General features: G+C 40.4%; 2 protein-coding genes across 3 annotated transcripts in view; one reads left to right on the forward strand and one right to left on the reverse strand.

The window, feature by feature from the left end:
* Positions 1-12,698, reverse strand: part of PDE3B (phosphodiesterase 3B) — a 94,754-nt gene extending 82,056 nt beyond the window's left edge. For both annotated transcript variants that reach the window (XM_013957909.2, XM_013957908.2), the window contains exon 1: positions 11,384-12,698. In XM_013957909.2, coding sequence (XP_013813363.2) covers positions 11,384-12,415 — 1,032 coding nt within the window. In that variant the 5' untranslated portion in view covers positions 12,416-12,698. The remainder of the gene's footprint in view (positions 1-11,383) is intronic.
* Positions 12,699-13,151: 453 nt separating this feature from the next.
* Positions 13,152-15,155, forward strand: part of PSMA1 (proteasome 20S subunit alpha 1) — a 33,795-nt gene continuing 31,791 nt past the window's right edge. The window contains exon 1 of the mRNA XM_067296088.1: positions 13,152-13,249. The gene's annotated coding sequence lies outside the window, so the exon portion shown is untranslated. The remainder of the gene's footprint in view (positions 13,250-15,155) is intronic.

Here is a 15,155-nt window from a genome sequence, read left to right on the forward strand (position 1 = left end):
TATGCAACACTTGGAAGTCTATTCAAATATCGATGATTAAACGTCCTTTCCCAACAGTCAGAATTGTTGTCTGCTTTATAAAAATCGACTAACTATGGAATCTACTAGATACACACTTTCTCCAGCTCTGCCTTTTGGTATACTCTGACTGGGATGTGAAAAGGAAATTTAGCTCTGTGGACAGAGCTAAATAAACTCCCAAATGACATGCATGTCAAGACAGAGGCAAGAAACACTCTTTTTGTCTCTGGCTTTTCTTGGCTTATCCCTCTTCACGAAATCTGCAAGGCTACCACTGCAGAACATCTCAAGAAGTGTAGCAGAGCTGACAGGAAGAAAGTGACAGACCTGGGACACAGCTGGGAAGCTAACAGACATGCTGAGTCAAAGCATTACTCGAACTGGAAATAAAGTTCAGAATTTTCCTCAAAAGCTCTGCAAAAGTCTAGTTTAATTTGCCTGCCCTGTGGAGGCAAATAAAACTCAAGACAGCAGGATGCTGTAAGCAGAATGAAATACTCAATTAAATTCATATATGAACTTCAGTAATACAAAGATCAGGCAAAGTTTTTTTACAGGACTCTCATATTCCAGGAAGGTACCTTTAAGGATACAAAATCTTCAGTGCTTTCCCATTGCCTTAAGTATAGAGGAGAAATGGAGTAAGATGTCTTGTATTTATTTTTGATGTGCAGTTTATTCCCCATTATCATTAGCCAGCTACCTACTCTTGCTAATAAATACAGCACTGGAGCTAATAACCCCGCTTCTCCCTCCCCACTTGCTTACAATTGGAAAGTGTTACGCCAAACAAGCAAGATTGCTAAAAGCCTTAGTCTTCTCCAAGCAAAATAAAATAAAATAAAACTAGAAAACCTTTGCCTCCTCTATCCAAGAAACAAACAGAATTGTTCTCAGCTTTAATAGATTCTCTGTAGGTAGCAAAGAACAGGCTCCTAGCTAGGAAAGTCTATACATTAAGAGCCCAGACCTTACAAATAAATTTGCACAGATAACAGGTATATGCTCATGAAAAATGAAGCAGGTGAGCAAACGCCTTGCATCTAACATGCAGAACTAAAAGAACAAAATGAAAAAAACAAAATTATAATATTATATATACACCAAGATAAATAATGAGGTTTGTAAGAGTATGTCAACAATAAATGTACATGTCTTTTCAAATGCAGTCTAGTTGTGTGCCATTTTTCAGTAATGGACATTTAATTGGTATTCAAGCATGAGATTCTAGAAACATTTTAATGTTATAAATGCTAAAGAAATATTTAATTCTACTTTATAAATTATAGGTTACCAAACATTCTACAGGAGTAAGTTTTTTAAAACAGTAATTTTGTTGATATGCTTCAAAAAAAAGTGAAACATCACTTTTTCAGAGCATTTTTTACATCTTTGGTGAAGCTGCTCATAATTTTGAATCCAATTACATTACTGATCCTCTAATGCATAGAAAGACAGACTACACAGGTAAGAAGAGATGTTAAAATATTTTTAAAATTAGGAACAGCTAAGGACAGGAAAGGAGAAAGAAAAATGACATTTCAAAAGATAAAGACATGCAAGAAAGCAATTTACTATTTAATACTAATCTTCTGGAAAATTTTTTTATCTTGTATTTTGAAGGCCCAAATAATTAAAGAATCCTGTCCACCACTAGCTAGGTGGAAGGAACATAGCTTTAAGAATGTATTCCTTTGAGACTGTTAACACCTGCTCTAGAGAGCTAAGGTTATAAATTACATTAAGCCCTGTGAATTTTTGACAAGTGGGGCTATAGTCTCATTCATTAAACACTAAAACACACGCTCTTTTCCACTTGAAAGCTAAAATGCTGTGGTGACTCTAGGTAGCTTCCTACCAGGATACATGTTAAGGCAACTATAGAAGACTTACAAATCTTCAGCAATGAGATTTTAACACCAGCTAGTCTTATACAAGAAAAATGACATAACTATATACCTTTACTACTTAAAGGAGAAGTGTTACAGGCTCATTGTTAAAGTTGTACTGAATTTGCAGTTAATGCCAAGATTGTATCTCTTTATTTTATATAAAACAGCATAAAACTTTTCCAAAGTTGTAAGCTGCTTTCCTAAACAAAAATTAAAACAAAAACAAGCTGCCAATTTAATATGTACACATATAACATCAGTTTCTATTTAAATTTATCCTGAAGTTTTATCTTTAGTGATCTTAATAACGGGATGCACAAATTTCATATGTAAGCAGAGTTTTATTCAGTTTTAACAAGACTTGAGTTTGAAGTTTAGGGTCTTCTAAATGGTTTCTGATTTTTACTCTTCATAAAAAATTTTATCCTTCACACAGGGACTGAAATACTACTTTAATCTTGAGAGCATTTCACATAAGTCTGAAATAACTGCCATTGTCTCAGAGGGTCTGAAAACACAGGCTACCCTTAAAAGCAATAGCCAGCATCTACTGTTCATCCACACATCTAATAGGACCTCTGTTCATCTACTCATGTTTTCTTACCTCCATCTTGACATCAGAAAGTCACCTGCAAACCAATTCTTTCCAAGTGTCTCTAAAAATTTCATTCTTCACCATTGAACAAACAACTACCAGTTATGAAAAATAAAGCCACAATAAAAAGACTGGTCATTAACACAAAGGCTGTTTCAAAACCTTCTTGCTTAGACAAACTTGTTCAACCAGAAGCTCCAAAGGAAAAGAAAAGTTAGATTTTCAAAATTACTATGACAAGGATCCTTCTGTGGAAAATTAAAAAAAAGAAAAACTAATTAAAGGTTTTCTATCAGTACACAGAATAAATTTACAGATGCTTGTAATCAAAATACTTCAACTGTGCCATAACAGCACAAATGCTGTCATGTAGAGGATTTTGATCACTCATTTTAACTTTATATAGACAAACCACTTTAATCATTAGAAAGATCGTAAGCAACACTGACTTTTTACTATTAAAAAGAAAACAGACAAGAGAATGCCTAGATAATCATCTATGTGCTTAGTCAATTGAAATTCTCTCAATGCAAATTTCATTTGAAACTTCCTTTGCAAGTATGTTTCAATGATCCAGATAGGTACTATGCACTATGCCCCCTCAAAATGCAGAGTGAGTTAAAACAAGGACAGAAAGAGAACACACATGGGGTAGACAACACAAATTTGTATTTTCTTGCAGTGTATTTCATATCTTAACTCTGTCCTATACTGACATATTAGGAAGAACAAAAGCCCCTCATGTAATTAATCCATGTATTTATTTAACCCAGTCTATAAACAACAATACACAATTGATAAGCCTGTGTGGTTCAATGCATTTTTGTACAGATTCTCTCAATGGAAGCAGTATAACCCAGATCAACCTAGATCTCTATCTGGGCAAAGTAAAGCCTGCTTCTCAGACAGTCCAACTAGTCAAGTGGAAAAATGTGCTAATGTGGCTTTACTTCTTCCAATCTGAGCTAATTCATTCAGTGCCAGAGTAGATGGCATTTCACAGACACAGCAGGATTTAAACATTTTCAGCGTCCTAATCACACCTTCAAGTTCGAACACAGATTTCCCTCTCCTACTACTCACACGTAAGACCTTCGCTGCTTGTATCTAAGAAAATGTGGCTTAAATCAACTGAAACTGGTGTCCAGATTATGCAGGGAGGATAATTCTAAGGGACTGGAAATGTGTAAGACACTGTGGAATTGCAAGAATGTATATCAAAGAACCTGTGAGTGCATTTATGCATTATGCTGTATGGACGTCAAACCAAATGCAATTGAGGCTAGTGCAGATATTAATGAAGAAAATCACTTAAAACTTCTCTCAAATCCATTTTCTTTGTATAATTAAAGCAGAAGTATGACATTGAATTTTATTAAGTACTAATGATGTCTCATAAATACAAAGATCAATCCCTGCCCCAGAGGAAGTTCACAAAAAGTCATTTCTTGTCTATCCCTTGCAAAAGGGACAAGCTTAGCTTCCAGGAGGACATCCACTTTTATGAAACATATACACTGGAAGGTTCCTTGGCTACTGTGCATCTTTCACATAGAAGATAACCACTGATCCTCAGATATCTCTACATCAACAATCAAATGCTGAAAAACAGTAACTGTATCAGCAATTTGCTTGAGAGGATATAAGCTGTTCTAAAGAGTCAAAAGTACTAGGAAAACTCACTGATACCCATTCTTAAAACTGTATTTCTTATCTAATGTAACTTAGTACCAAGAAATTTAGAATTCCTTTAAGAAAATCTGCCAGACAGAAAGAACAAAACTATACTCCTGAAGAAGCAAATACCTATCGCCTAACAGTGTTCAGGAAATAGAACTGATCTGAAAACAATCTGTGATTGAATCTGTAACATTAAACTGACTAAGAAAAACAAAAAGGAAAAGACCTTTAGAGACACTAAATCTAAATATAGGCCTTTAATTTTAGGTCACATTGGAACAGAAATCATGCTAAAGATACAGTCTAGTGCAACTATAGAGTCTAGTTTAAGAATGCCCTTTTTAGCCTTTAATTTAGCTCCCATTGTGTTAAAAGTGTTTAATCTCATTTAAAAGAAAATGTAACATGACCAGTAATGAAGGTTAAAAGAGGCACTCTAATACAAGGATCACAGTGCCTATGCAGGGAGTCACATCTGAACTGTTATCTCAGTAAACTGATAAAACTTTCTTCTGCAAACCTTAAGTCTCATTCACTTCCAGAAGACTTTAGTCTATATTATGAACTTCTGCTGATTAAATTATACTGACTGTAAATATAAATAGGCAGGTGTGACATAGGCTTGCTAGCAGGAGCACCTTACATTGGCACAATTGCTCCAGAGAGGGGAAAAAAATAAAAAGCACTGAGGTGGTTTGGGCATAATGAAAGTACTCACCCAAAATTAAACCACATGTACATTTCTCAGTTGCTATTAGCGGCATGGATATAGCTAAACCAATGTACCTATACTGCTAATTCATACCAAAACCCCCTGGAACATTCCTCACAGAAGCAGCACGATCTCTCAAAAACAGATCCAAACCATCCAAATACAACTTAATGTGGTACATTTTCTATCGTGTCTTGAGTATCTTAAAAAAAGGAAATTATCTAAGGAAAAGATAATTTTCACATTCCATAAAATAAGCTTTTATTTATCAAGTGAACAACAAATGGAACATCTGCTCCAAATATGCCTTTAACTTAGTGAAGATATTTGAGTTTGCACAAAGAAGCATTGAGGCCAGCACCCCCAATACTGGGTAACAAAACTTAATGGGGTTACTACTCAATTAGTCATTCAATTGGAAGTAATGGTCAGCACTGGTAGTCAAAAAGGTTGGGCAGGGCAGCACTGGACTTCATAAATACCAAAGTAGTTTGAAGTACCAAATGAACAGACACACATACAAAAATTACTTAAATATCTGTGCCCTCTTCTGTCCCTCCTCCATTAATTTTACACTTGTTTCAGAGGAGCATGCTAAATTAAAAAACTATGAAAATGTAGGGATGGCCCATGAGAAAACAAACACATCAAAGCATACCACAGGTCAACAGCTGTCTTTATTTGTATGAATTACGTCCGACTCCAAAGTTGTATGATCCATTTTCAAGCACAGACTGCTTCTGGAAACTATACTTTTATTTTAACAGTCATTTAGTCATACAGTCTCTAGAGTTTCTGAAACACCTCATTTTCCTCATGCTCACCAAAAAGGCCATGCAGTTAAATAGGTCTTCCTTAAGGACAAATCTCTGACCTGCTTTTTTCACACTTCCCCTTCCCAAACACCATCATCCATTAGCTTATGTCATGCTATCATGTGACTTCTTAGCATTGGTGATTCCTGTCTGTTTGGAAGACTAATTTTCTTTTGGTTCCACTGGATCCTTAAAGTTATTGACTCTTTTTATGCTTTGCTAGCATTCCCTCATACATTACAAAGTCTGCCCTGCCCAGTCCAAGCCCTTATCCTTTAATTTGTCATTCCTGCTCTTGGGTTGCAGAAAAGTCTTTTTTATTAAAATGTATTGTTGCATCTTTCCATCTTGCTAAGCATTTCTATTTCTCCCAATGGAAAAAAGTCACATTGGAACTCACCTTCTCCTTTTCCCCTTGACTCTCACCTCAAACTATTTCTTCAACTCTCTCTTCCCATAGTTTTATCCTAGAAAAAATGGGTGAGATCCCAACAAATTACTTTATAATCTGGGCCTCCTGTGGTTTGCACTCCCTTCTCATTCACAAGCCAGAAGCTTCTCACCTGTTTTCCTCCACAAGTTTTTCCGTCTGTGACAGGAAAGATTACATTTTCCAATTCCCCTCTCTTTTCCTTTTCTTTGCATAGAAGCATAAGATTTACTCTTTTGCATCTTCAACAAGTATTTTATGAGCACTGGACTCGATAGCTCTACACTCAGTGATTTGCTTGAATGATAGCAAGGCTGCATAAAATTTTCACTTGTTAGGGGTCAGAAAACCAAAACAGGAGAGAAAGGAAAAAAAAAAAAGGTTTCAAAAATTCACTTCCTAACAAAAGTCAAAAAAGGCACAGGCTTTAACAGAAATTTTTCCACACAGTTGTGGTATTCACTCATGACATGAGACACTTGTGGATTCTCAGGGTTCAGCTCACACTGCAGACTTGCCCTCTATAAGGACACCCTCTCTGGGGTTCCTCTTCTCTTCCTACTTATTTTTTCATAAAACTTGCTAGAATTTGATATCCTTGAAACTTCTAAGTCCCCCATATTCAGTTGGTTCAGCTAGTCAAGTTCAATTATTAGGATGATACTGGCAGGCATATACATACACACACATAGGTTATGTCAGCAGATGACACTTTTCCTATTTGACCCCTTTTAACTCTCTTTTCTTTCATATTTAACCTCACAGAACATACTGTTCACAAACCAGAGTCTAGACATAATCTCTTCCACTGTCATTCTAGACACTCTCCTGTGAACTTTTTGTTCCTAATCTCTACAATTTTCTTGCAGAAGTTTAAACATCTTCCTAGTCAAAGCTGAAAATTAGTACTTTATCCTGTTAGTACCATTTGACACAGTTAATCACTCTGTTGTTGGAACCTTCTCCTCTCCTTTCCAACTATCACTCCAGTCACTCCTGTAATAAAACATCCTCAACATCCCACCATATTTCTCCAGCATTTCCACAGCAGTTGTCTATGATGTCCTTCCTTTCCCCCTCTACATCTTATCTCCAGGTTAACAACACCTGCAGAAACATTCAACCCCCTTTGCTACACTGATGATTTACAAATACATTCCTTCACTTTTGACCCACTACTTCTGTTCAAAACAAAACAAAAAAAAATTAAGTTTTGGATATCTAAAAACCAGGTTAAGCTAAACTCAGCTAACAGAATTCTTAATTGTGCTCAGCCTCCCTAATAACATCCTCTGTCATTTTCTGTGAACTACAGATATTGTAAAAATACATAGTAACAGGTAGCTTCTGCACTAGAAAGCTTTCAGCATTCTTAAGTACTCAGGCTGTAATAATTTGTTTCACAAATAGGAAGCAGGAACAGATATAGATTGTCTAAGCAAATGAAGAATTGCATTAATTTTAAGTTACATACGTATTTTAGACTAATTGAGGCCTGATCTGTCTAAGGCAATCCACAAAAGGTACAAGATAGCTAGGAACTGAAATTGGGGAGATCTGGGGTTAATCTAATAGCCTAATCACATGACAATTCTTCCTATAATTAACAGGGTGCAACATGAAAGTGTTATCCATGAAATATGCCAGCATTCCTACACCTTTGAACAGTAAGTCAGGTAGCTAGAAAAAGAAAAGGCAGCTCTGTTTGCAGACTGTTTTGGACAAATACCTCACATATAAAAATCAGAAAGACCTATTCTTTCTGCAAGGAAAAATATGCATTTTAGAAAGTTTTCTTTTTTTTTTTTGGACTCATCTAAGTTCCTGTGTATGACTTCCTACACATATTCTCTCTCAGATACCTGCTCACCTGCATGTTAAAGGAAAAAAAAGTTTTATTACATTATTTTTCAGGACATGGATTATTTACAAGAGCTGCAGTACTGACTAGCACCTTTTAGATTCCCATTCCTGAATTGGCTTTCATGGGGAAAAAGAAAAGAAAAAGAAATGGAGAGCTAACAGCCAATGAAGAAAAATCCTTTCATAACAGTAGGAGATTAACATCCAATTAACACATGTAATCAAAACACTGTCTTGCACAAAATTTGTAACACCAATCAATAAATACTGCAAGCATACTACTAATATGCAATTCCTCCCTAGGCCCAAGATGAACACTGCAAAAAGGATGCAAAAAGCCTGTTCACTGCTAAAATCAAGCAAATTTCAGTAAGAAGTGTTAATACAGTAAAGTTCAGAAAAGAAATAGCACCTGTGTAACTTTTTTTGTTTTAATTTTAGCCATATCACATTCTGATCTATATGCATTGGTATTTACATGTTTTCACAATGTTGTTTAGATATACCTACATAAAAATGTAAACATATAATAGACTTTTCCCTCCCAAACTACATTGTTAGCAATATGTACTGCAGGAAACACATACACATAATAAGAAGTTGTAGACTGATGGCTAAAGCAAGCATGGATTTCATACAACAGGTAAGAACAAAGGTAACTCAATTTAGCAACTTTTCAGCATTATAGTTGCCATATCTGACCAACTACGGAAAACAATGATTCAAATATTTAGCATATAGATTGCTCAAATCAGAAAGCATTTACAGGATCATGCTCATAGGGCCTGTTTCTACCTCTGCCCCAGAAAACAGTGACAGCTCCATCTGATTCCAGTGTGTCTACTACTGGTTGCATATACATGGAACTGCTCCCCCCTCACTCTCCATGCATGCAGATATCTTATAAATATTGGCTTAAACTAATTAGTGAAAAAAACAGTCAACCCAATATAATTATTTTCTCATAGTATTTAACTAGACAGAGTCAGGCATAATTTCAAATCAACAAGTAACTGAAAACTTATGGTCAATTTCCCTGTTTTCCCAAGAGTAACTCAAAGCTATATCTATCTTTGTTTTTACCTGCTCCTGCTTGTAAAGGTTCAATCCACATTAACAATCACATAAAATACATCAACTATAACCACTATAGTAACTTAGCTCTCATTTACCAAAATATTCATGCCCTAGTGAACTTATAGCACATTCCTTGTATTCCACTGATCTTTCTAACAATGCTCATTAAGCTTGTTATGTCTAAACACTAATATTGAAAAAATCATTACAAGATTGTATAAAGATCTGCAAAACATGCAATCAATTTTTAAAGAAAATTAACATAATAAATGCTCTCTGCAGAGCATTAAGTGCATGCTTTCCTTCTGTTTCAAGGAAACAATATAAAAAGCTTTCAGTGTTTATTCAAATAAAGTTGCACACTGTATGTTTACTTCTCTCCTCACAAACACAATTGACATTTTATCAGTTCTGCAATGTCTGATCTCTCTCCAAGACAGACAGGACATCAGAGGATTTAAACTGTATTATCCTTACAAAATCACCCCCAAACTATTGTATAGAACATACATCTATGAAGCCCATTTAAACTTTGCATAATAAAGCACAAATATTTACTGTAAAGCATAACAGACTGTTAGGAAAATAAAGTAGAGAACTTCTTTCTTGTTTCTATTTGCTTCTAGTGATTACGAAGATATCAAATTCTGGATGTCTACCAAACAGTTACATTTTATTAGGAACATGTATGATTTAAGTACACTCAAAAAAATCCATATGTTTAGTTATGGTTGACATTTATGATATTTCTTAAAGAATAGTTAATGCATTAACTTGAAATACACACCTGCTTTTAGAAAGTGAGCTGAATATCAAAGGAAGCATTTAGTAACTTGCATAAGAACAAATATCTTGTATCATTTAGAAAGGTTAATGAAAGCAGTTATCACATTTGTTGTTTTTTTTAATATCGCAGACAACTATGAGACAAAAAGAGCATTTACTATCTAGAAGGGAACACAGTAGAGAAAGTAAGTTATTATACAATATTCCCAACATATCTTAATTGGTATTAAAATATTTTAATGTTTGTTTCATAGTAGGTATTTAATAATTCAAAAATCTATTGAATGAGTTATTTCAGCATACTTGCACTTTAACGTTTTTGGTAAAAAACAACTACTGGTGGATTATTCTAAAGTATAAATGCCGGGGAAGAAACGCTCCAAAACTACTCCACTGTTTCAGATTCACCTCGTATTTCCTCAGAGCTATTTCATGGCCATCACAAGATGAGCATTATGGAATATATGTTAAAGCAGAATTAGAGAATTTCATTTAGGATCCATGAATTTCAGCCACAACAGAAGTAGATGGGGGATTCTGCAGCAACAATCACTTCACAGAAACCGTTCACTTGCACGTTTATTAAAAACGCTCCCCTTATTCTCCCTCCTATAACGGGCTGATTATCCACTTCCAGCAGCCTCGAGCCAATTCCATCGGCAATACAACTTGATGTTCCTGGAGTTCACGTGTAATTTCCCAAATATAAACAAACTCAACCCCACATGGGGGTTTGCACTACAAAAAACAAGACTCATTGAAAAGTTTTCCACGAGGTAGAAACCAACAGAGTTCCATTCAAGAAAACTGAATGCTTCGGGCATCTTTCCAGACTCTACTGAACAGCTCTCTCTCTTCAGTAAAAAGAAGTTTCTTAAATCAAATCAACCGAAACTTAATGTTAACCTATTTGGAGTGAGGAAGAGAAAGGTATGCGGGAAAGAGAAACAGGAGGCAGTAATCTGCAAGGCAGAAGGACAACCACCACTCAAACATCGCCAAAAATTGTGAAATAAAATCCCTCAAAATCTGGTTTTTCTTTAGCACTTGACAATAATTTTGTCGATAGAAAGTGGGAAGAAACTGCAGTGCCGTACAGCTAGAGAGCTGAGGTTTCTTCCTCTCGTAAAGTCTGCCAGAAGCGGAGGAGGTGGGCTTTGGAAAAGAAAATCAAAATAATAAAGTAGCTGATAGCCGAAGGTGCTTTTTTTCAAAGGAATAAGATAACATTTAAATATTTAAGATCGTACGAATAGCGAGCCAGCACTCTGTCCTACTGCAAACATATTATTATGATTTAGCTCCTATACAGACACAAAGGATAATACCAATTTTGCAGAACCAAGTTGAGGAACTAACACATGCTAAGGAATTAATATATTCCTCTATTCCTTTAACAGGAGTTTGACAGTTAGCAGACATCCAGCACACACATATACAGAAGTTAGGAAAAGCGAGTGGCGCTCATCATTCCTCAGAAAAGTTTCTCCCTCCAGTTTTGGAGAAACTTACCTGCTCTCTGGAAATGCAAGGCAACGAGGGTCTCCTATACATTTTGCAGCTGCCATAGTAGCTGGCCGAAGTTTCCCCTAAGGATACGCAGCTAGATCGCCTCCTGGGTCTGATCACAGGCACTTTTTCCTCCACGCTGGGCAGCCGTGGGTGGTGATGCTGGTGGTGCGCTCCTCGGCTCTGAGCCGAGAAGATGCCGCGCTCCCAGCCGCAGAGTGCCAAGAGGCAGCCTGCCACCCCGACCAAGCCGGCCAACAGCGGTCTGAGGGCTGGGGGGAGCGAGTTAAGGCTGGTGAACGACACCAGCCAGACCAGGCTAGAGAAGACCAAGATCAGGAGACTCCGGCGTAGCTTCAGGGACCTCTGCAGTAGGGTCAGCGCTGTCACCGAGCCCAGCATTGTCAAGAGCCTGCCTGCAACTGTCTGCAGCTCGGCGGGGTCCTGGGACTCCTCTTCGCGCCCCTCCGCAGGCAGCAGCCACTGCAGCGCCACGAAGTCCCCCGAGAAACAGCAAACGGGCAGCGCCAGCAGCCACCAGCGGGTCGTGCCGCCGCCGCCGCCGCCGCGTTCCCCGCGCTTGTCCCGGGCCAGGTGGCAGGTGAGGAAGAAGAAGGCACACGCGATGCTGAAGAGGGGGCTGAGGCAGCGGGACAGGCAAAGCAGGGCGCGCAGCGGCCGGGGGCTCCGCCAGCTGCTCCCGTCCTGCTGGCCCCCGGTGCTGCCCCTGCCGGGGAAGGCCAGCAGCGAGAGGACGACTGCAGCCAGGGCGCCCAGGCTGAGGAGAGCCCGCGAGGAGGAGGAGGCGGCGGCGGGGAGCAGCAGCAGAGAGAAGAAGCTTTTCGGGGGATCCTGCCTCAGCGGGGTCGCGCAGCTCTTCACGTAGCCGTTCCGCATGCTCTCCGGGCCGCCGCCGCCGCCGGCGAGAGCCAGGGGGGCAGCCGCCCCGCCGTCCGGCTGCTGGTAGTGCTGCGGGAGTTTGCTGGGTCCGTGGTGGGAGGCGGCCGCGGTGGCGGCTTCTCTCTCTTCCCTCATGGTGGTCGGGGAAACACGAAGGGGGAGGACGGGGGAAAGGAGCGGGTGGCGCTAGCTCCTGCCCGGCCGTGCCCCCCTCATCTCTTCAGGAGAAAGGCGCCGGGCTGAGCGACTTCTTCCCCCCGGGCGGCAGCGTCCAGACCATGGTGGGTAAAGACGGGAAAAGAGCGAAAAGGTAAAAGTCTTTCTCTCTCCCCTCGCAAACGGATCTAGCGAGAGGGACTCGCTGTCGCCTCCCAGCGCTCACCGGCGGCAGCAGCCGCTGGCAAAACCCCGGCGGGGGTGGGAGTGCAGCGAAGAACAGCCCTCAAGTCAGTTAATCAGGCCGCCCGCCCTGCCCTCGCGCAGCTACGCACGGCGCGCGCCTGGGCAACGGTTGCGCGCTAACGGCCGCGCGCTAACGGCCACCCGGCAGCGGTCGCTCTCTCCGAGCGCGCGGGGTGGGGTGGAGGGAAAGGAAGGCGTTCCTGCCGGGCGCACGCCGCCCTCGCGCGGGGCTCCCCAAGGGCTGCGGGCGGGCGGGCGGGGGGACGAGGCGGCAGCCCCAGTGCTCCGCCGCGGCTCCTTCCCGCGCGCCACGCGCCTCCTCTGGCCCCGCCCCACCCCCGAGGACGGCCGTTAGGGAGGGCGCCCCCCGCCGCCCCGCCCGTTTAACGGCCCCCGGCCCGCGCCGCGCCCCGGGGGGAGCGCAGAAATGCTGGGCGGTGAGCAGCTTCGTATGCCTGTGAATATGTTTACATAGAGAGGCTAAAAAATATATATATGTATCTTCTAACCCAGCACCAGAGACCTGTGTGCCGGCGGCTGGGCCTGGCCCCCTGCGAGCCCGCAGAGGTAGGAGCGCTCCCGAGCACCGTCCTGGCCCGCGCTGAAGTTAGTTAGAGCAGGGACAGCTGGTCAAACGATTTAGAGACATCTGGGCAGAAAAGCCGAGCTGTTCTTAAGGGTGGCTTTTTTCTCCCTTGGTCTTTGTTTTCTGTTTTGAGATACTGCAGAAAAGTTGCCAATACGTGCTTGAAACAGCACATATAAAGGATCTCAAGGTATTTTTGCTTTAATGACCATCTCTCTGTTTTGTTTTTTGGGTTTTTTTTTAAGCATATGGAAAATAAGTATGGATTAGAGCAATTTTTTACACTTTTTTTCAGTCTTTGTTAACTATGTTTACAGATTAGACTGCATTGCTCCACTACGTTTGATTATTTGTACAGCTAATCCCTTTGGAATGGATCACAATAATCATTTTGCACCAGACTATCGAAAGTGTTTAGACTGTTGTCAGTGAAAATAGGCAGCTAATGGGATTCTGAAAAAATGCCTGTGCTCATTCATCCTGTTTTTTTTTCTGTAACTGCTTAGCACTTTCAAAATTCTGATTATACCTCTATCTGTAGGCACCTCATTATCTAAACAAATGTTCTTTGAGTCTTGTTTCTACTTAATATTGCACTGTTTTAGGGTTTAGAAATTAAATTAGGTACGTCACTGATTACACTTTGTTTGGTGTATTGAAATAAGGAATTCTTGAGATGTCTTAGTAGTGTCATTACATGTGATTTGCTACACTTGAATAGTAGTTAAGTAGCACTTTCTTTGGGGAAGTTATATTGTAACAGGAAGCAGTGCTGCATTGTATGGGCCTAAAAGTTGACAATATGCAGAACTCATCTAGCATTGTTACTGACACAAAATACAACATGGAGTGACAAAACAAATAACTTCTGTATATAAGAGGTTGGAAATAAGTAGTGATTTATTTTTTTAAAAGGTAAATCTAATTGATGAAGCTTTGATGTTGTTATACACCTTCCTCTGTTAGAAATACCCCTATGCTCTCTTCTACTGCTCCCCCTCCCAAAATAGAAATTCTGCTGTGTCTTACTGCCATATACTTGTGTGGAATTCTTGTTGAAAATTAGTTTTCAAAAGAAGAAATATGATTCTTTTTTTCCCCACCATTTCCTTTCAAAATTGTATTCTTGCATTTACTTCTATTCACATGTGATTAACATTATTTGGACCACCATCAAGTGTATATGTAGAAGTTTACATGGCTGGGACTTCACAGAATCACAGAATCACTGAGGTTGGAAGGGACCTCTGGAGATCATCTAGTCCAACCCCCCTGCTCAAGCAGGGTCACCTAGAGCACATTGCACAGGATTGCATCCAGGCGCGTTTTGAATATCTCCAGAGAAGGAGACTCCACCACCTCTCTGGGCAACCTGTTCCAGTGCTCTGTCACCCTCACAGTGAAAAAGTTTTTCCTCATGTTAAGATGGAAGTGTCTGTGTTTCAGTTTGTGCCCATTGCCTCGCATCCTGTTGCTCGGCACCACTGAAAAGAGTCTGGTCCCATCCTCTCGACACCCTCCCTTCAGATACTTGTACACGTTGATAAGATCTCCTCTCAGCCTTCTCTTCTCCAGGCTAAACAGGCCCAGCTCTCTCAGCCTTTCCTCATAAGAGAGATGCTCCAGTCCCCTAATCATCTTTGTGGCCCTTCGCTGGACTTGCTCCAGTAGTGCCACATCCCTCTTGTACTGGGGAGCCCAGAACTGGACGCAGTACTCCAGATGTGGCCTCACCAGGGCTGAGTAGAGGGGGAGGATCACCTCCCTCGACCTGCTGGCAACACTCTTCCTGATGCACCCCAGCATACCATTGGCCTTCTTGGCCACAAGGCCACATTGCTGCCTCATGCTTAACTTGGTGTCCACCAGCACTCCCAGGTCCTTCTC

The sequence above is a fragment of the Apteryx mantelli genome, chromosome 4 (assembly GCF_036417845.1).
Source record: "Apteryx mantelli isolate bAptMan1 chromosome 4, bAptMan1.hap1, whole genome shotgun sequence".
Lineage (NCBI taxonomy): Eukaryota > Metazoa > Chordata > Aves > Apterygiformes > Apterygidae > Apteryx > Apteryx mantelli.